This window comes from Orbicella faveolata, unplaced genomic scaffold (assembly GCF_042242905.1).
Source record: "Orbicella faveolata isolate gen_17 unplaced genomic scaffold, um_ofav_v1 contig_36, whole genome shotgun sequence".
NCBI lineage: Eukaryota > Metazoa > Cnidaria > Anthozoa > Scleractinia > Merulinidae > Orbicella > Orbicella faveolata.
Window position 1 is genome coordinate 13,422,501 of NW_028301565.1, and position 22,500 is coordinate 13,445,000.

The 22,500-nt window shown below is 37.1% G+C and overlaps 3 protein-coding genes across 8 annotated transcripts in view; 1 reads left to right on the forward strand and 2 right to left on the reverse strand.

The window, feature by feature from the left end:
- Window positions 1–10,888, reverse strand: part of LOC110064223 (epithelial sodium channel subunit alpha-like) — a 22,677-nt gene extending 11,789 nt beyond the window's left edge. Inside the window, exons 1-3 of one of the 6 annotated variants that reach the window (XM_089274516.1) lie at window positions 10,745–10,831; window positions 8,349–8,476; window positions 2,545–2,637 (exon numbers count right to left, since the gene is read on the reverse strand). In XM_089274516.1, the coding sequence (XP_089130642.1) occupies window positions 2,545–2,570 (26 nt within the window). In that variant the 5' untranslated portion in view covers window positions 2,571–2,637; window positions 8,349–8,476; window positions 10,745–10,831. Of the gene's footprint in view, window positions 1–2,544; window positions 2,638–4,361; window positions 4,586–6,234; window positions 6,463–8,348; window positions 8,477–10,744 lie in introns of those variants that run through there. The other 5 variants (XM_089274518.1, XM_089274514.1, XM_089274517.1 and 2 more) reach the window with 5 other exon arrangements.
- Window positions 10,889–11,780: 892 nt separating this feature from the next.
- Window positions 11,781–15,706, reverse strand: LOC110064214 (BTB/POZ domain-containing protein 2-like). The gene is made up of 2 exons (XM_020771221.2): window positions 14,864–15,706; window positions 11,781–13,792 (listed from the first exon to the last, which is right to left on the reverse strand). The coding sequence occupies exons 1-2, from the start codon at window positions 15,517–15,519 to the stop codon at window positions 13,138–13,140; spliced, it is 1,311 nt and encodes a 436-aa protein (XP_020626880.1). The 5' UTR covers window positions 15,520–15,706; the 3' UTR covers window positions 11,781–13,137.
- A 6-nt stretch (window positions 15,707–15,712) lies between these two features.
- The window catches only part of LOC110064215 (snRNA-activating protein complex subunit 3-like), a 10,332-nt gene continuing 3,544 nt past the window's right edge, over window positions 15,713–22,500 (forward strand). Inside the window, exons 1-7 of the mRNA XM_020771222.2 lie at window positions 15,713–16,010; window positions 16,688–16,703; window positions 17,622–17,704; window positions 19,572–19,635; window positions 20,238–20,327; window positions 21,272–21,310; window positions 22,031–22,132. Coding sequence (XP_020626881.2) covers window positions 15,820–16,010; window positions 16,688–16,703; window positions 17,622–17,704; window positions 19,572–19,635; window positions 20,238–20,327; window positions 21,272–21,310; window positions 22,031–22,132 — 585 coding nt within the window. The 5' untranslated portion in view covers window positions 15,713–15,819. The remainder of the gene's footprint in view (window positions 16,011–16,687; window positions 16,704–17,621; window positions 17,705–19,571; window positions 19,636–20,237; window positions 20,328–21,271; window positions 21,311–22,030; window positions 22,133–22,500) is intronic.

Below are 22,500 nucleotides of genomic sequence, written 5' to 3' on the forward strand. Positions count from 1 at the left end.
TACAAACAAAAACTTAGGTTCCCTAAATTTGCAAACAGCCTCACAAAGAAACGGTTCTTAGCACTAACTACTTGTCTGTATACCAATCATTTACGTACGCGACAGGACTGTGGCTTTTTGCGTGCCCCGAGAAGAGTGATTCATTTCTGATAATATTAAATCTAAGAGCCCTCAGTCGTAACATCATGCTTCATCCCTTTGTAAATTTGAAGATTCAGAAATGGCTTATTAAGTTGTTATGTAATGCAAGTAAAAAATAACTACTAACAATACTGAAAGTCAGGTGAGTCAGAATACAAACAATGCAATGTGAAAAAGGTTGCTATGGTCACACATGTTATTACACTTTCAGGATGACTGCTAATGTTGTTATTGTTTGTCTTTTTTTCTTTTTTTTTCACGAAAATTCATCACCTTTAAATCTGAAGAAAACACTGAACCCTTCTCTGGCCGAATTTCTTGTTACTCGAATATGAATCTTGCGAAAGTGACTTATTAAACACAATATCTGTTCGTTCTCTTCAATCGTGTTCGTTTTTAGATCTCTCGTTCAGGATATTCATATATAGCTAAATACGTGAAGCATGAGCTTACCTATCGGGTCGTTCTTCCATAATTCAAAACCACCATCAAGGGCTTAGTAATGTTTTATCTTCATTGTTTAATACGATGTTTTTGTCATCGAAATAAAGCGGTTGCAGGTTCTTTTGAACTTACGTTCGTGTTGATCATACGTATCTTCAGGACTGATGTTTACATAACGCGGTTTGGTGTCAGGAAATTATGTTTAATTCTTCAAGTTTTCAATCTGTGTCATAAACGCCGAGTGATAGTCATTAAACATTAAAGGCAAATTTTCAACAGCAATTTATTTGACTGCTTCTAATGCGCTTTTGTTCGCAAATGTTTTTTAATCAAATGCCTGACTAGTGCTATTGTGTCCTTCTGGCCGTTTGTTGCTTGCTTGAGTTATACATAGCAGTTGTAATAAAAACCAGAATCAACAAACCTCGAAAAACTCCAGTTTAGATCTAATTGTGTTCTAGGTGCCTGAGTTTCTCCGTTGGTCGTTTCCGGATTTGATTAGCACTAAATAATCATGAAGTCAAAGTCTGTGATTTCTTGCAAACTACAAATTTTTAACAGTACTTAAAATATAATATATTATATAATTTCATTTTATGGGATTGAAATAGCACTTAATGATATGTAAGTTATTCCCAGTGCAAAGCATTTCAGCTAACAATTTGTAACCCAGTAACGTAAATAATAAATAATAATGTCAGTGTCTTGGCTAGTCTTGCCATTTAGAGAGAGGCAGAATTTTTTCGGCTTAGGCACGGTTGAAAACATATAATTGTGTTGTATTTTCAAATTTTCAGCACACAAAATTATATTCATTTTAAAATCTCAGCCTCAGGTTTACTCTTAAAATTTTGGCAAATTTCAGCCTTGATATTATTCAAAAAATGTATTCTTATAAATACAAGAATGTAGCTTAGTTACATGTGGCACAGTTCTGTACGTACTGTATTTTATATTTATTGCTCTATCTTTATAGCAGCAGACGTAACCTTCACTTACATAGCCTGACAACTTAGTGAGTGAGTTGGGAGGCTGTCAGATATCATAATTTTTATCTGATCAACGTGCAGCTGATGCAGATTGGAGATCCATGAAGTGTATTAAATGTGAATGGACTGACCCCCACGCTTGAGACTATAACTGAGGCACGATTAACAAAAGATCATTTATCGTTCACATAACGCCACGTACTTAAGGAAAATTAGCGGCACAGAATGATCTTCAAAGTCTAAGCTAAGAAAATCGAAACACTGGACACGGCAAAACCCGATATCAGAAACTAATATGCAAATGTTAGGTTTCATCACATTTGAATATGACGTCTGATATTGCTTCTGTAGGGGAGAAAATTATTTGCGCACGTAGCAAATGACGTTATGCTGACAAAAATGGGAAATAGCACGTAAAACACGGATATGCAACAAGTAAGATGAAATTCATGAACCGTTGACGTTTGTACTCTATATGAATAAACCAAAGAAAAAATGGCTATTCTCGGAGCTCAGGTATAATAAATATAAGAACTTCAACCCATTTACAACGCCTTTCGAAATGTACTGACAACTGAACGACAAACCAATACCTCAGTGTAAGGTGCACGTGCGAAACCAGTGTGAAAATATTGATTTCTCTTAGCTATTCACCTTTGTTAAGGGTGAATTATATAACTGGCTGACAAAATTTGAAAATTCTTGCCCGGTAATAATTACTCCTTTAACATGATATGATAATCAGTAGAATTACTTGATAATCATATGCTTGAAAAGATCTGAAAAGTACTTATTTTTATTACAAACCTTCTCGAGATTCAGAATTATGCTCGAGTCAATGCTCTTTTATTATTACTTCTCATTTTTTTCGAGATTTAAATTTTATTTTTTCTATATCTTTATTATATAATATGTGTTTATGACCGCGTAACTCTTTCAACAACAGGATTAATGATATGTAGCTACTTACGTTGAGTTGATCTTGTGCTTTTGCATGTGTTCGTGCAAGGTGTCTTGTAGACTAATATACAGTTCCTAAAACAAGTGGCTAGTTGTGCACGATCTGAAATTATAGGATCAATTAGTCCATATGATATGGGACAAAATATTTTACGTGTATTGCTAATAGATGAACACCCACTCCCAAGTAACGCAATAATGTTTACGTGAAAACATTGAATCGGAAAGGTTACTGAGGGTTACTTGAGTGCATGGTTTACTCTCAGAGAGTTGCAAATTTTCTAAATTTATGCGCAGCTGCAGATAGCAACGCTGCTGAGCCATAATTACCTTTGTTGATCTCGGTTAGTTTGTACTGCTGTTTAGTGTCCTACAATAATAACTATGTGCATGTTTATTTTCTGTCTTATTTGCTGCAAAATCTGACGTCCTCCGTGTTTGGTTATAAAATTTGAAATCGATTATTGAATATATATGTGTTGTTGACCATGGTTTCGTGTTTATGGACCCAGACCTAGCCGAAGTCCATAAATGTGCACAAATATGATGCCAGTATCGACCTAACTAACTTGACCGAGCGAGTTTCTTAGTCACTAGCTAGTAAAGGATATAAGACGTGACATGAAGAACAGTAGTTTTTGCCGAATATAGCGGGTAATTAATGCCGGATGGGCAAGAAGGCCCCATCTTGCCCAATCACAGTGTAGGATTTGGTTCATCTTCCCAGTTAGCCGTATGATGATAAATAGGTTTTTGACGCTAGTAAAGCTTGTATTAGCACAAAGCGATAATGCCGGGGAAAAAGTGATCCCAAGTTATGGACTGAGCGGGTAAAGTAAAGTAAAAGGGTTTTGTCGTTATCCTGAACTGATCTGAGACCCTGGAACTGTTCAGACCGGTATAATGAGAAGTTATTGACCGAGTAAAAAGGCCGGATACATTCTCCGTTCATTAATCAGGGACTCGCTGCGCTCGTGCGTAGTGTTTTCGATCACAAGTGAAAAATGCTAGCTGCTTATTGTACTCTTGTTCCGCTGGTGAGTATTTATTCCAATGTAATTTTATTACACCGCATCAACGGCGGGGCCAAACCTTATAAAGCATGGTTATATTACTTCATCCAGATTTGACGGATACCCTTCGCTCGTTGAGTTTAAACTCATAGAGGCAGCCATGCAAAGACTGTCGTGATCGAAAAATTTTACAAGCTTATCAACAACAGGTCAGAACACCGGCCTTCATTTCACTCAAACGGTCTCAAACTGCACCGTGAAAATCAGCATTAGAGGGCTAACCGCGAATCAGATCTGTACGAAAATAAAGGAATAAATCGAGAAAACATCGAAAACTCGTTGTGAACTTGGTACGATGGCTCGACTCTTGGTGCAATAAGTAACTATTATTCTAAACACTCGAACAATATGTCTTTATTTGCAAAATGCAAAATGCCGGTCTAACGAGGTACTAAGTGCAGCGCAATCTTGTTATAATGAATTGGGTCGGCGCCAAGTCCGTTTCGCTGCCAAAACTTTACCGAGTTAACTGCTTATTAATGTGTTCACTGGGAAAAAACTAGTTTCACAAGATCCAGTAACAGAAGATCTATTTCGGTGGAAATTCGACCCAGTTATTCCTCGGGCATTGTATATGAGTTCGTTATATCAATCATTGTGCCAGAGAGTGTTTGTGTTATTATCGGCCATGGACTAAAATCATTAGCAGACCATTGCTGATTAGTAATTTTAGTAATTACTGTTACAACCCATGCATGAAAGGAACCTTATTTGACACCAAGCTTCGCTACGAGCGTACAGAAATCGAACTTACCTTAAAAATGTCAGAAGTCTTCAACAAAGATGCCAATTTTGTCAGTCGAACGCTATGTTGTAGCATTTGACTTGGTATGACTGTAGTGTGTATATTAAAAATAAACGGAATATTCCTTCCTGCGAGGCCGATTCAACAAACTGCGGGAGAAAACGATTGTTTTGTTTTCTAACTGAAATTTTGCCACCTATAGATGTATTCATTAGCACTTTAGTATGGGGTTTTTGTCAAGACATTTGTAAAGAAAATGTCCCACGAAAATGTCCCACGAAGAGACAGTCGGCTAAACTGAATAATTTACGAAACCCCCAATTGACAATCTTGATTTTTTATTTTTGTTTACAAAAAAGGGGCATAGACTTACTGGCAAAAATACTACTGAGAGTGAAACGTTAGCCCAACTTTGACTTGGCTGTTTGAAGAGCCGACATTAAGGATATTAAGAGTATATATTTTTCAAATCATGGGATGAGAGCTATGAAGTGTACCTCATATAAAACTTGGCTGTTAACTGAAGACAAATGACCATTAAAATGACCATTATAGAACTTCTGTAGAGATTAATTTAACAAAGTCATATGCATCTTTTTGCTTTGCACTGTTCAAAGTTGTCTCTTGAGGAATAGCCAATCAGAGAAAGCGATAAGTTTGGCCTCGGAGCATATCTTACCCTAACAGTTAAAGATCGCTTTCTTTAATTAAATTGGGCTTTCAGATTAGGGACAAAAGGGTCACTGAAATGATTCAGCAGGACTGGTTAAATAGTGTAACAACAAATGTCGCTTTCTTGCTGCAGCTTTGAGATAAGTAATTTCATATAATTTATTGTCAGTAACGTGGAGGGGGTGGAGGAGGGTTTCGGGAGAATCCAAACAACTTCTGAAACAAATATATTTTCAATTGGAACCGACGAGAAGCTAACAGCTTTCATAGCACTGAATAAACAGATCAGATGGTTGGAGTTTTTAAAAACTGATGTTGATGTTAATTTTTTTCTGTCCATTATATTCTCACTGTGTTTAGTAGTAATTATTTTACTGTACGTATGATCAGTCATAAATCAGAGTTTCGGTTATCATCGACTGGTATACGAACAGTGCAAAAATAAATATCCTTATTTACTTTCCGCTAAATTCATCTGACGCACGGGAAGGCAAAAGCTATTGTCTTTTTTCGTGTGACTTAATTGTTGTGTACTTAGCTAATAAAGCAAAAATTATCAGCGACCAATGGTCTGAAACCACTTGAGGTCCCAGACAGTTCTCCATGTCACATTTGTTTGTTCATCCATTTGCTGATTGGCACTGTATGGAGGATATATCTTTATTTACTCTCATGGTAAACCTGAAAGGCTTCTAAAGGAGCCAACCTAAACATGCTCGCGCACAATCGTTGTACCTATTAATTAAGCCAAGCAGTTCTTGTTTTGTACGAAAAAAAAACATCCTTTTTCAATGCAATAAATTCTATCTGAAAACCTATCTGTAAATTCCCCCAAACATCGGACCTCTTGTCAAATCTGAGTTGCGAGGACTGATGGTATAGGTCTTCATGCAGAAGCAATTAAAATTTAAGCCAAGTTTACTGAGTGCAATTATAAGGGAGAATAATCCAATGTTTTTCTTTTTTTGTTGTTTTAAAAAAAATTCAATTATTTTCTAAACCAAAGACGTCAAAAAGGAGTTTTTTTTTCAATAAAGCAAATTTCGTTTGATATCAGTTTATCAAATTTGTCTCCTCTCCCACTTTATTAGATTTTTCCCCAGTTTTGTGATTGTTTTTGCAATCCGTAATTCCTTAAAACTTTAAATTCGATGTATTGCTAGAGGTTTTTATGACATACTAAAAGTAAATATAAAAAATTGTATCTTGCCTGTCGTTAAGTGGTTATCGGTTTTTTCTGTATTCAAGGTATCACAGCGGAGCAGTTGTTCAGTTGCACTTTGGTGCAGCAAGTGACTAAAACTGTGTACTGAAGCTCAATTGTATAAATAAGAACAATCGATCAACTGAAAAAAAAAAACAGAAGTATTGCGCGTAGACGAGAACATATTCTCACGTATTTTACAGAAGCACGCCTACCCCTTAACAACCGTCGTTGATAATTTACTCAAAAATTAAAAAAATGTCGCCAGGGGCAACTTTGAATTTAGTTGCTTACTTCTCCGGTAATGACCGAGCAGCGAACCGGCGGGCTATTAACCCGAAACGCCTAAAATAGCAACCATTTTGTAACAGTATTTATTATATGGCCAGCTCCGTGAACGGGCAAGATAAATCAAATACTGCGCTGTGATTTTGCGAGTTTATGGACCTCGACTCCGTCTCGGTCCACAAACACGCAAAAAAAGAACTTGGCCAATATCCAGCAGTACTAGCAGCAGCAGCAGCAGTAGTAGTAGTAGTAGTAGTACTAGTAGTAGCAGTAGCAGAAGCAGTAGCAGTAGCAGTAGCAACAGTAGTAGCAGTAGCAGTAGGAGTAGCAGTAGCAGTAGCAGTAGTAGCAGTAGTAGTAGTATCAGCATTATTATTATTATTATTATTATTATTATTATTATTATTATATCAAGGTTCACCGCGCTTTCCACTGAAAACTTCAACCACTAGTTGTTAACCCTAGTAGAAATAGTTTTTTGCGTGAAAAATGTTACAACACCGACGAAGGAAACAAAGAAACATGAGCGCATGCAAATTTTGCAGGTGTTTTTCATTAATTACCGTGACTAAAAATGAAATATAGATCTTTAATCCGAAAACAGTGAAAGACAAAATGTGCTTCGATAGCAGGCGATATTGCAATAACCATTGCAATACTAAATTAATCATATATGGAAGCAAAATAAACTTACTTTTCATCATGATAAGCTTCTAGGTAGTTTTTATCGAGTACATGTGGACTGTCCGCTGTTTTCCTAATCATCTTCCAATGTTAGTCTTTTTTTTTTTTTTCATCTTTTCACCACGTTAAAATGGACTTCTGAGAGTTTCGGAAGTGTTTAATTATTTTTGAAAAATATTTATTACAGTTATTACCTATCCTGTAAGCACCGTGCTGTCTAGACAACCTAGAGAAAATGAGACAACCCATCTCAATTTCCATTCATGAGTGCTATTTTATGGAAGGACCACATTACAAACCCAAGCACATTTTCCACTTAGAAACGCCTTAAAAACCTTTTTGAAAGTGCGCCTGTCCCTTTCTGAGAGCTCTATGGACGCAATCACAATTTTTAGTTAAACCAGAAGTTTTGATTTGTTGTAAGCTTCTGGTAATATTAAGTGCGTTGGGATATAATTTCTTAACAAGATAGTTACGTCTCGTTTGAACCCGAACAATCAGGCAGAATCGTAACACGAAGATATTCAGCCTTGTAAAGCGGAATCAACGGTTTCTTTCATGAACAATGCTTTCTTGGCTAATATGCTGGTATTTTAGTTCCTCAGTGTAACATTCGGACCAGATACTGTGATAGTAAATTGTTGCCAGTATGACATTCTCATTTTTATGGATCCCTCCCGTTTGCTTAGTTTAAAAACAACATCATTACAGCCTGCGCGCCGGGGTGGTATCTCATATTTCAATTCTACCTACGGTCAAAATTGAAAAAATAATAATAAAAAAAGAATACCTTGATTTCACTTTAACTCTTCAGCCTGCCCTAAACAAACTTGATTTTTTTTGTGTGTGGGCTTGCGGAAAACACAAACTGTAATTGAATATGAACCACGAAGGATGATTCAACAGGACACAAAGACTGTTATAATAGGAGGATTCTTAGGTGGTGGTGAACAAATTACATTACTTCTACAACAGTGCACCAAAAGTCAACTGATATCGCGGAAAACGCTACGCCCTGAGTGCGGTTTCTGGCGAACCATCACTGATTAATGACCGTGCTCTGAGCTCGAGTGAGTTTTTTGAGTACAAGGGCTTATGAGGGTAAAGAAGGAACATAGCATTAAACTGTAAGAAATAAGTTCCCTTACCCTACAAAATGGTCAGAAACGTGATATAACGACCATGGGATTTAAGAGAGATTGTCCATCATACATATCCACAAAAATACGTTTTCAGCCAAACTTGCCACAACCTTGCCATTATTCAAATTGCATCCCTAAAAGAAATTTAATCTTCTTATTATTTAAGTCTTCCACCTGCTGTTCTACTAACTACATCAATCACGAGGGGTTATTAGCCGGAGGCGTTTGCAAAATACATCACACTCGAGATTGTGGACTAAAATGATGTTAATGACCAACGCGTTTACGTTAAACTAAAACTGGAACCTCGGTTTCAGTAAGTTTTGTTTTTAACGTTACATCCTTACACGGATCACAGTTTTAGCCTTGAGCGTACTAATATATAAAGCACAAGAGACTATACTGAAAGCATGTTATACAAATTCATCACGTGACATCAAAGTGGGAACTCACTCACTTTATTTGCCGTTGTGGATTTTACTTGGGGCTGCCGCATGAACACGGACACTCTGACAGTAATCGCGGCTGCAGGCGAAAATTACTAAATAATGGTTGCAGTTAGCAGTTCATTTAAAAGAGTTTTTTCGTCAGAGTACGTTGTCATTTTCTTTTTGCTCATTTTTCCTTAGAGGGACTATTCATTACTGTAATTACTTACAAACTGAGAACACAAGAAAAGAGAAAGATAAGATAAGAGATTTATTAACGTGTCAAAGTCGCTAGCATACAAAACGAGAAAGTCGCTAGTCGCTATCATACAAAAGGAGATCATAGTTTATTTTCCGCTCGTCAAATACGGTGGCAAGTCAATTCCAAATCTAATTCAGCTAAATTTATTTTAAACCATCAATACATTTCCAGGAGCAAAGGTTACGAGAATACTGAAAATCATCAGGACAATTCCCTTCGGTTTCAACTTGGACCTAGACCGAATTGAGCCGGCCGAGAGATTATCGAGTCGTTGAAACGTATCTACCAATCATCCAAATAACCTTGGAATAACTCAATCACGTCGAAGGATGTATCATCCCGCAAGCACAAAGTTATAGCTGCGTGCAAAAACTATCATCAGTATACAAAGAAACTGGGCGAAATCTCGAGTTTTCACGTTGTTTTTCCTTCAGAAATTACATGTTTAATTAACTTGCATTATCATGTGTTGAGTAAGTGGCTCATGAATATAAATTTGACCACCGTAAGTAATTTCTAAAGTCAGGTTATCTTCGATTACCAGCTGCTTTTGGTGATGCAGCACTGACGGAAACAATATTAAGTACTGACGTCTTCGAAACGCGACCCGCAATAAATATTTGGGGAGACTCGATGGTACTTTGCACTCTGTAATGAAAATCTCTAACCTCTGTATTCAAAGCTGTGTATCTCATTGAAATGCATTACATGCACGAATTTCTGCGAAGGCTTACTCCGTGCCCTCGAGTTTCTTTTCTCGCGTTATGTATCAGCAATATCAGCATTAAGAGGACAGAAAAAATAGTTCTTGCAATCAGTCGTCCATTTTGTATATTATTTACTCTGACGTAATAAAATCCGTCCGTTCTTAGAACAGACCGGTGACTTCCTATTAACCTGAGATCAGAGGGGGATGCCTTTATTTCGTTTGACTGGCCTCACAGAGACTGTCATAAAAGTCAAGGAAAAACACTATTTTAAGTTCGTAATTTTTGTTGCGGTTGTTTTCTTGCGTGGGACGTTTTAGGCATTCAAATCTTAAACACCTATTGTCTACTAACAAATGTGCTCAGTTGAATTTACTTTTTCGATGCACGAATCGTGCTCAGAGTTTTGACAATTTCGTTTCTGAAAAAATCACACTTGCCCCTGAGTTTCAGTTTCAAACAAAGATCTCAGGGAAAAAAATTGACCAAAAACCATTCTCATGCCGAGGTAAGTCAGCTAGCAAGTTAACACTGAAAGGTTTTAATAATTGAAGAAGTGTCAGTGAACCCAATTAGTTCTTCAAGACACAACACAAGTATGAGTAAAGATCAAGTTAATCTAGCTTTTTATGTGTTGTGAAAGGGACAACTTGCAGGAAAAATCAAGAAGCTTTTCCACTACAAGTTGACTTCAGTTTCTTAGCAACTCCATAATCCCAAGAATGCAGAATGAAACAATTTTCTATGAGGTTTCGATGTCATAATAATCAAAGTATCGATAATTGAACGAAAATGGTTACTATTCGCTTGCAACGTCCTCATAAATAGTGAGAAACCTTCAGTATGTACATAATGATTAGACGGACGGAAAGTTACTTTATCTAAATTTATGGAGCATAAGTTAATTCCTTAATTAATTCAGTTTGTATCTGACTAGCATGTCTTAAAAGTCTAGAGGGCTGTGAACCGATGATGAGGCGGCGTGATTAACGAAATTTAACTCACCAGTTGTCTGTGACCATTCGTTGTTCCCATAATATAGAGTGAAACCTTTTAGCCTCCGGGCTGGCCCTTAGCATGGCAACTGCTAAAGAGAAAGCAAGGAGTAAGAAATGTGATTGAAGTGATCGCGAAGGGCTTGGGTAAGAAATTAATTTCCGCACTCGTTTTGGCCTCTTCTTTCCCTTTATGCGCCTGTCGCATGCGGGGATACTCCGCTGCAGTTTTATAAGCCTTCTATAAGGTTGCAGTTGAGAGGCGCGGTGGCCTCATGGTTAGTGAGCTCGTCTCCAGATCGAGCACTCCGGGTTCGAGTTCTGGCCGGGGACATTGCGTTGTGCTCTTGGGCAAGACACTTTACTCTTACAGTGCCTTTCCACCAAGGGGTATAAATGGGTACCAGCGAACCCAGCGATGGACTAGCATCCCACCCAGGGGGAAGTAGAAATACTCTTAGTCGCTTCATGCTACAGCAACCGGGATGAGCCTGATGGGTCACTTGGCTCGTATGCAGACTTACAAGGCTCAAGTATGTGTCGGTGACTGAAAACATCCACTGGTAGATCTTTGAGCCAATGAACCGTTCGATTTTAGCACTTACAGACCTTCAAGACGGGCAGAATTTTAGTTTCCTTGTTAAAATCTGCAAGATCTGTAGGTTCTCTAATCGAACGGTTTTGGCTAACGATTTACAAGTGGATGTTTTAGTGAAATCTTAGTCCAGGAATCTAGCTAATCATATCGTGCATCTCTGGAGTCACCATTTCCTTGTCCCAAGGCCCTGGCGTCTGAAAGTGACAAGTGGCTCTGGGGACTAGAGTGGTCCAAAATAATTATGGTAAAAAATGTTTCCATCTGTTTTAATCTTGTACTTTGTTCACAAAACAATATTATTGAGCCTATGCTATTGAATCCTCCAATGTTGAGTAGATGTGTCAGAGCTATGTTTTCATATCATAGAAAATGATCCACAAGTTTAAATGAGGTTTAGGCTTTTGCATCTAGTTTTATAAACCAAAAACCAAATAGAGGAAAACAAATATGACCAAACAACAAAAAAAGTGTTTATTTCTATTTCCTCTACAGTTGTATTACCTAATAGTATTTACATGTCCAAACTACCAAAGAAACTTGCAATAAAATATCGTCCCTTATTAATGACCCACCCTCCTGCACAGATGCTCTTTAGGCTTGGTTGTCACACAATTTTCAACTGACTGCAAAAGTCCAAAGAGCACAAGCACAAGAAGCTAATTTGTAAAGGGAAGGACGACTTAATATAAACGTAAGAAACAGAATTAATGACATCATGTCAATTTCCTTTTAAACAACAATTTGTTTTAATAACAATATATGTAGCTACAAAAGCATCTGCTTTGTACATGAAGTAGCAGATTCCCTCTAACACTTACCAAAGAAATGCAGTACTTTTTTGTTATTTTAACCCCCGATTGAACATCTACATACTTTTCCAAGTAGACAAGTCAATATCTCACAACTGAAAATCTGCCTATATGCTTTTTAATACAACTACTTGCTGCTAATTTTCAACAGTAAAGTTTCTTTGCCACTCATTATCTTTTAAGGTTCAGGAAGCAACATGGCAAAAAACATGTGCAGATTGATAAGCTCATAAGGATGATCAAAACAAAACAAACAAAGCTGTTTTCAATTCTCTATCTAGACATTTCATGTTTCCATTTGTATGTCCCATCCAATGCAGGATGCAACACTCATCACTCAAATGCCATCATATGAAGTCCGTTACATCCCGCCTAACTCACCCCCTCCTCCCAACCCCCTGGCATACACATATTTCTATGTTATCCATACCTAGATCCTCACCACATTTATAGCTACCAATCTGTTACTTTGTTTGACTGTCAGTATATTTCTTATTAGATGTCCCGCCTATTGGGATAAGTCAGTCAACCTTACAGAATCTTTAATACATTACTTCCTTCTGTTATCTAATGTAAATCTATCTTTATCTGGCGTAATTATTAAAGCATTACAATATATATATTTGCTCAACACATTACATGAACCAGGATGACCACAAGTAGAAGTCACAAGTGTCAGTTCAAGAGCCAAAGTTTTCAATACTTTTTTCTGTTTCTCCAGCATCTTTTATAGTGAGTCTATGAGCCACAGAACATTCAAATAAAGACAGGAATCAACAAAAAGCTGTGATAGGGTAAAAAAAGAGAAAACTACAGGTATAGGGGTCTCCAAAATCCTAGTTCACTGTCAGGAATATGCACATGGCTCTGCTATCTTGTTGCAAAATCATTACTAACAATGTCTGTAGAATCACAGCTACTTACAAAAATAACATACAGGTACAGGTAACCTGCAATGCGCATACAATGATGCCTATACAGTTTCTTGTTCTTCTATCATGTGTAAAATATTAATTCAGGAAGCTGCCCATCCTCCACAGAGGTTCCATTATTATTTCCTGTGGCATTTGAGAACTGGAAAGTTAACTTCTCCTTCTGCTCTGTTTCAAAGACAACTTTCTTTCCTCCTGAAGTACCATAGTGTGAATCAGGTCCCTTGAGAGTTGCACTAGCAGTGTAACCTACCCCAGGGAGAATCTCGATTGGCTCTTTAAACATAACACGAAAAGTATTGTCACTGCCATCACTGCTGAATGCAGTTTCATTATGACCACAGATCTTGTCTGTCTCAGTTTGAATGACCTGAATAGTAACTTGGTAGTCGCTTGGACCATACATAGACCCATACAAGCCAAAGCCCACCACAAAGATTCTCTTGTTACAGTTAAAACGTATCCGGTCACTTGTGCCACTGTAGCCCCAGCGACTCTCAACTTTTTGAAAACGACATACTGCCTTCTCCTTGCCAGTCAAACAGCAACGTGGCCTGTCAAGAAACTGAACCTGAGGTTTAGGGTTCACTGTGAAATGAAGGAATAAGCTGACAACTTCCTTGTCTGTTAAGATTCCAGACTGGGCAGCACTAGCCGCAAATTCTTCAAGGCTCATAAGGGGGAAACGAATCATGTACAAGGCTCTTGCAAGAACATTTCTGCAAGAAAATCACAACAGTATTATAATATAGAAGCAGAAAAGTTATCTTTACAGGACAATGCTTACTAAAAAGGTCTGCCTGTAGGGCCATGTACACTGTAGAAAGAGAAGAACTCAGTAAGGGCTATTGAAATCCAAGAGGAAACCTAAGGGCAGCCATGAAATTCTTCAGAGATAACTGACCTTGAATCTGGACCAAAATGTAGACATCGACCACTTTTTGCATGTTTTTGATGACCAAAATCATCATAATAGTGTCATTAGTGTCCCTGGCAACTCTTCACTAATTTGTATACTATTAGGTAATTGTATGAATGTGAACTTTGCAATTAAGGAATTATACTACGAGTGATATTTGAAAATTACCTGAAAATTGCATGAGTCTTTAGGTGAGCGCAATTTGAAGGACTTTTCAAATATCACTCAGAGAGTTACATGTTATAAACTATCCTTACTTGCCCAAGCTTTCCTACAGTTATTCAATTGTTTTATGACTAATAATGTTCTGGATGTTCACTTGCAATGCATAGCAAATTAAAAATTAACAATAAATTGGCCTGCTTCATTGGCCTTCAGTCAACTATTTCATAAATTAAAACACAACCAGAAACTATAAAAAGAGAACAAATGAATCTACAAAAAGAAAAAATTCTACATTATAGTTAGAGACAAATAATTTTTTCATTCATTTATTAAGCAACTTCCGATCACAGCTTCAGTCATTTGTCCACGGTGACTGCAATGCAGGAACTTCTAGCTGTACTTGCACATTGTGCAAGCAATGCATGCAAGAAATGTTTTAATTTTCTATTCTGCCACTGTAATAAGCTGTAGGTGAGTATTTTCAGTTTTACTCACAGCCGAAAACAACACTGACTTTAGATTACATCTGGAGTACTCTCTGAACCCATCAAAAATTCCACACCCACCCCACCCCACCCCACCCCACCCCACCCTTACTTGGATGTTGATCACTACCTACATATACAGCCAGTTTCAGAGTTGCTTGGAACAGTTCGTCGAAAAATCACAACTTTTTTAAATGAAATTATCCTTTGAGTAATCTGACCTTTTATTTTCTGCAGTGCTGGGTAATCTCCTCCTTTGACACTCGTGTTCGGCCCATCGCAACGCAGCAGCGAACAGTAGGTTTTCGCGGATTGACAAAGTATCCCTTTGCATTACCACGCAAAATGTGTCAAAATCGATGTCGGTAAATCCCTCAGCTGCAAGCGCCTCAGCAGTGTGCTTGTCGATGCATTCAAGACACAGGGTCGCTAACTGGGGTTCATCAAAGAGCCTGGCTTGGCTCAGTAACATAAACGCGTTGTCCGCGCTCAAGTTCTTCTTCAAGAAATCCACACAAGCGTTTTCCAGGGTTGGTACAGCGTACTTCTTAGCGGTATAAAGCGTCGTCATCACCGTTTCAGGTCCAATTTGCACCTCGTCAGTGTACAAAAAGCGAAGTAATGATTGGAAAGCTAAATATTCAACGTCGGGCACCTCTATTTCGTCTGACTGCGTTGATATTCCACCATTAAACATAGCATCAAAGACAGCACTTCTTACGGCGAGTACAAACTTATGAGCGGGAATTCGACGCCTTTGAGTGCCTTTTCCTACCATAAAGTGTACATCGCTCAAGACCTCGTTGTTAAAGAGGAAGGAAATCGCGTCTTGCACAGAAGTTTTCTCTGACTGCCAGTTGTACGGAGATGAACTCATTTCTCAAGTCTCCCGTCAGATTTCCATATGTTCTGCGACTTAGCAGAAGGACACCCCCGAAGAAGATAGAAGAGAGAATATTTGTCCCTTATAAGTTGTATTTAACGCTGTTGCGATGATCGAAGCTCTCTAAATTTGTCCTCTTCCAGACCTTCCGCATTTGCCTTCCCTACAGCTGTAATGATTGGAAAACAGGAAAATAGACCATAATGCTTCATAGAAAAATTTAACAACAAGCATTTGGATTGGTCAATTTTCTGTTCAACGACGCTTGTCCAATCAAAACAAATGTAAGATCTCATGCAGTTCAAAATGGCGAGCAGAGGAGAGTGTTCTTCGTTGATTTCAGTAAAACAGTTTAAAGAACAGTTTTTGGAGTTTCTTGAGCCGACACAGTATGAGAGGAAAAAGGTAGAACTTGAACTTAAAGACATGGCGAAAGAAATGAATGTAGCAATGGAAATAGTTACAGACTTGAGTGAAGTGTGTAGGTGAGTATAACACATGATTGTAATGTCTCCAATCAAGTTTATTTCTACAGAGACATTTACATTAACCTAATTAACCTTGTAAGTTACAGTCAAGGAATTTCTATGTTCTTTTTCGACTAGGATTTCCTACTGCATTAATATGTTCACCAAATGAATAAGTCTGACAAGTGGATACCACCTCCCTCTCCAGGGTATTTGTAGGAGAGTATTACTATTAATCCCAGAGGTCTGTTGAAGTGTTTTTTTTTTTTTTGGTAAATCCACTGACACTTATTGATTTATTTTATTTGTTTATTTTATTTCATCAACTTGTGGCTCATGAAGGAAGTGACTTGTGATGAAAAATTCAAAAGCATTACATCTTTATTGGAGCAAGTTACTCCAATTATAAATTAATTATGCTTCAAATACCACCAACTCATACCATAGCAATTTCTATGGCAACTAATTGTCTATTCATTCTATCACTAGTGAGCCTTTTGGGGGGGGGCTAGGTTTGCATCTGTGTTTCGGTTTATTGCAGTAGATGAATATACCCCTGTGAGAGAGACAAGTACCGTGTATATACATAGGAACACTTTTTTAAAAATAAATTTCTAATTCACATGACAGTATTATTTTGACTCACAAATCATCTTTCTTTTCTTGTCTTTGTAATATTCCTCCATATGGAAAAGTCCAAGCAATTTAAAGGTAATTTATATTACATGTAATGTTACTAGTCAACTGGAATTAGTTTGAGACTACTGGTAATAATGTTGTCTGAAATTCTGCCATTTGCAAATGTGTAGTTGAAGCTTACACAAGCATAAGTCACTCATGCCTAGGAGATGTCACATATGAATCACTGGGCAATTTCGAGCTATCTCCTCAGAGTTTACAGTAACTTTTGAGACCCCAGCAAGTTGCTATTAAAGCTGAAAGAATGAGTCAATGAGTAAAGAGAGCAGCAAATAAGTGGGCCTTGCTCACAGGATCATTTATTAAAGTTCTGGTCAAAATAAACAATCCTCAATACTTTCAGACTCTTCCTATCTCTACCTTTGGGGGTTGCAGCTTTCAGGGAATTGCTGCTCTAAAACATGTGGTACATGTGGGCTGGTCGATCATAATTTTTAAATTACCATCGACAATCTTATGAAAGATGGCATGCCAAAAGATGTCGCCTATGCATGTAACATTGACAGTGGGTGTAAAACATGTGCTCAATATACAGAGAGAAAAAAGAGACAAATCTTTTTGAAAAGAAATATTTGTTACACCAAACAGAGTAATAGATTGCCTTTGGAATGAAGGCAATCTAAAACAAATATCAGATTGGTTTGGCTTGTTGTATCTGTGAAATCAAATTAGGTTTGAGGTTACTACCTTTAGAGTGTCACCACTTTCGGGTTTGCTAACAACCGCATGTTATCACTTTGTTTGGAGGGTTGCTACTTTTGAGGAATTATTGCTTTCAGAACTCTACAGAGGTAATTCTTGAAGAAAAGTGCCTAGTTGGCTATGGTATTATAAATCCTGGTAATTCATCAACCATAGTAATGCTGATAAGGCTACACCAAGTGTTCAATAAATATCACAGCTGATAAAACTTCACTGATTACTTTTCAGTGTCCAGCAGATACAGAAGGTCTGGAATCAATTGATATTTATAAAGATCCAATTCCTGATGGTGTAGAGCTTCACACTTTGAAGTATGTAGAATAGAGCTGATTCTTATCATCTTTTAAGATTAATAATAAATAAATAAATAATACTTTATTCAAATGCAGAGTACAAAGAGTATTTGAAAAGGAGGACCATGAGGTTATCCCTATTTAGGTCCCCTAACTAAAATTACAATCTAAAATTTAAAATTTTAAAATATCTATTACGTAAATAATTAACAATTTAAAATTTAAAAATTTGAAATATCTGCTAAGTAAATAATTGACAATCTAAAATTTAAAGATTTGAAATATCTATTGTGTAAATAATTAACAGTCCAAAATTTAAAATCTAAAACATCTATGATATCTATAATATTAGGCACTGTGGCATATAATTAATGAATATTCATCCACTTTTTAAGGCTTGATTTCAACCTGTTTGCATTAATGTCATTGATGTCGTGTCCAAACAAGTGGTTTGGCAAATTATTCCATTCCTTAATAATTCTAACAAAGAAGGAATACTTGAAGGCATTAATTCTTGCTGATTTCGTTTGGATCTTAAACGGATGGTTAGCTCTAGTGCTTTTGCTTCTACAACACTCAAAACAATCGTTAAAGTCTAAACCATTTAATCTGAACACTGTTTTATAACATTCTACTAAGGACAGGTACTCTCGTCGATGCTGAAGTGAGTTCCAATTTAGTCATTTGCATCGTTCTTCATATGGCATCTCACGGGGTTTTTGCCCAAGAGCAATTCTTGATGCTCTTCGTTGTACTTTTTCAATAGCTAGTATATCTTTGACTAGGTGCGGTAACCATACAGGACATGCATATTCTAGGATCGGTCTCACCAATGACTTGTAAAGCATAGAGAAAATTTCCTTGTTCTTACTGCCAACTGTACGCTTTAACAAGCCCAGCAATTCAAGCAAAAATTTCTTCAATTCAAGCAAAAGATCCTTAAATATGAGGCCTTGTAAAGGACCCTAGTCAGCTTCCACCATTTTTTGTGCTTTACCACACGTTGTGTCCCTGAAAGGGTGTTTAATAACTTTAGTAGTTCCACAATGATTTCCTTCATTTCAACATGCTCTGAATAAACTATAATAGCCAAACTCTCACATACAAACAAAAACAAAGGTGTGGCTGACTAAGGCCCTAAGAATTGCTGCATGTCTTGAACCTGTAACTTTTCAGGACTGTTGACAGGTCTTTAAAATTCTTTAAAATCCGAAGGTTTCTTGCCAATGACATGAAATAATACCTTAAATCATGGTCTCATCTGACAATGTTTATACACAGTTTTCTTCAATTCAAGCAAAAATTTCTTCAATTCAAGCAAAAGATCCTTAAATATGAGGCCTTTCCAAAGTGTAAATATACATAGTGTATAAATGATAATAGAACTGTAATTGTATTTCATTTTATTTTATTTTATTTTATCTATTTACTTTTTCTTTCTAATATTTATTTCTCTGGAAGATATTAGCTAACAAGCTACTCTGTAAATTCAAGGTTAAATAAAGTATATGTATGTATGTATGTATGTATGTATGTAACTGCGATATGGAGGCTAGAAAGCCGCATCCTGATGGTTGACTTGTAACTCTCAATTAAAGTACAGTTGAACCCCTATATTAAGGTGTGGAGTGTATTTTCCATACTATGGAGCTTTTTGCATTTGTAGAGGTAAAGCTTATGTATATTTTGTGAATTCTGGTTTCCTTGGTACCAAGTGAGCTGCTGCCTGCTATGGCCCATACTGGAGCAGTTTTCAATTTCGAGAGTGTTGTAAAACCAACATCAATCACTGTACATGTAAAATTGAACAAAATAAACTGATAGGCTGAAAAAAGTTTTGTTAGTTTGTAGTTGATAAGATAATATCAAGTACTGCTTCTAACAGGCTGTTGAAAGAAAGGAAAGGACAACTAACTTCACACCGAAAACAAGTGAATTATCTTATAAAGGTATTGTCTCATGTATGCTGGTACAGTTGTCTAGTGTAGATTGTGTTTTCCAGAAAATATTGGCATTCCATCTCTGGCCTCCCAAGTAAGGGTCCTTACTTTAAATACCTATACCCTTATGAAATTCAGGGCTTTTGAAAACTCTTCCCTCCCCCCCCCCCCCCCCTGGAATTTCCAGTGACTTTTCTTGGGGTAGGGTTACAAGGAAATTTATTGGAAACACAGATCGTTTGAAACTAAAGTTCTTCATCACTATCATGCCTGTAAATTCCATTCAGCTGTGTTATTGTAGCATTCAAATATTTTTATAACTACAAATGAAATAATTTATGTCATGTATTTGTTAATTAATACATGTTTTGTGTTTTTGTATATTGTTGCTGGAGGGGTGAGGTTTACATTAGGAAGCTTACTATACTTGTGTGTGGTCAGACATTCCAAATAATTGTGGTTACCATGGACATATTTTTTATTTTTTTCATAGCCATAAGCAACATGTATTTCTCTTCTCATGTTAATTTTGTAATACTGATGTAAATTAATTCTGTAAATAATGCACAATAAAAGTTGATTGTAATGATTGATTGATTGATTGTTTGCAGGAAGTACGGCCCTCCAAGGAACCTCAAGCATTTCAAGAGATAAAGATGAATGAGGTTATCCTGTCTGTTGCTATTTGTCATCCCAGAAAGGTTTGCAATTAAGTGTTTCATAATTATTACATTATTCACACAGCCATTCACTGCGCTAATTATATTAGTGCAGTGAATGGCTGTGTGAATAATATTAGTGCCCCGTACTACCGTTTAAACTGAAATACAGATATGCTCCCTGCCTGAAAGCAGTCAGATAGAATGATATATGTTTACACTAGATAATAAGAGTAGGCAGCATTAGTCCATGTGATGTGCTTGCCAGAAGTAAATTGTGGGAAAGTTACGATGATTTCGGCAGAACATTCAAGCAATAATGGCAAAAATAAAGTTACCAAAAAAACCTTATGGCATGTTAATATTTTGAATAAAGGTAAGAAGAACTTATTGAGACTTACGCTCCCAAGCTGACCTCGCGACAAAAAATTGAACTCTAAGTTATCCATAATTTAATTAAAACGGACATTTTGCGTTAGTTGAATACACAATAGCACACGTGCATTAAGCATTCTTACAAGGTTTGACATTAAATTTCTCAAGAATGCTTGAGAATTTAATCGCAAGGTCAATTAGAGAAATTAGTTAAAGTGAGTTGTTTTAAATAGTATTCAAAAAGTTACCATGCTATGAGTAGATTTTTAGTAAATAATTTTGCACTTATTGCTCAAACTTTGAGCAGAATCCATCTTAATTGTTTGCCTTATATATCATTAACTTCTCAATAAATTAGGTCTTGAGCTTAAGCCTACGATAGACCACAACACATAATAATGACAATTACAGTGTCTTAAATAACAAAACTTGAAGTTGGTAGCAAAATTAGAAGACTTGTGCAGAAATTTGTTGCTGGAGATACATGATTAACTCCGGTTTTCTCTCTCAGCTCGGGGTGTAAAATGAAAAAGTACAATTCCGGGCTGTCTTAAGTGTCTGATCTCTTTTGTAGTAAGTCACAAGTCAATTAATGTTTTTTCCCACTTCAGCAAAACAAAGTTCAAGAATTCCTTGTGCTGGGAAGTCAGGTATAATGGATAATTTAGATTATTGAACAAGCCCTTTTCACAATGACTGAAGTGTAGAAATTCTTCACTGTAGAATTCTGTTTTTGAGCATCTTGGACACACAGTCATATTCACCCCCCCCCCCTCCCCCCTCCCCCCTTTAGGGGCTGGGAATACCAGAGAGTTATCACTAGATGCACATGAAATAGAATAAGTAGTTATAAAAATATCATGAAGTGTCATTTTTTAAGAGTGTCTCAACTACTTTTGCCCCCATTGTACCTTTCTACTTCACTGTAGAATTCTATTTTTGAGCATCTTGGACACATTCCCCAACTCCCTCCTTTGAGGAGCTGGGGATACTAGAGAATTATCACTTATAGATGCATATGAAATGGAATAAGGGGCCATTAAATATTATGAAGTGTCATTCTCTAAAATTTTCTCAACTTCTTTTGCCACCCATTGTACCTTTCTCAAGGTGGCTAAGGGTTCACCAGAAGCCCTTTTAACAGTTACCTTTTCTCATTGGCATATAATTTTACAATGTAATCCAAGGTGGATACAAGGCAGTCTGGGCAATTTTGTAATTAATTTTATGCTTGAAACTGCCTTACGTACCGATTTCATTCTAATTAATGGCAATGAGAAAAGTTACCCATATCAAAAAAGGGCTGTTTCCATTAGCTACACAAGATAAATTAAAAATCTGTTTTAATTTTGTTGCGCTGTTGTACCAAGTGTCTTACAGAAATGCGTGACAAGATCTTTTGTACAGCCGATGGCATGATACTTGGGGATCACAGTGATAATCCAGACCAGCTGTCTCAATCAACAGCCAAGGTTCGTATTATTGTTGTTGTTGTTGTTGGCATTATACAACTGCTAACCACTCCCCCTCCCCCTTCCCCCTCCCCACTGGAACAGATTAAAAAAATAACCTTTATTTACCCTCGGCAATGTTTATAGCACAAGTGCTAGTGGGGCCGAGAAAACAACTGAAACAAATAATTCAAACTGAACATAACATTGTTAAGAATCCCAACTGGCCGGAGGCAAACCAGTTGGCTATTTACAAGCGTGGGCCGAGGATTTGAACTCGGGGCTACCGAGAAACAAATCCAGGTAGTGGCCAGAGCGGGACTCTAACCCAGGACCGCTAGATTGCGAGTCCGACACGCTGACCACTCGGCCACGCTGCCTCCCTTAGG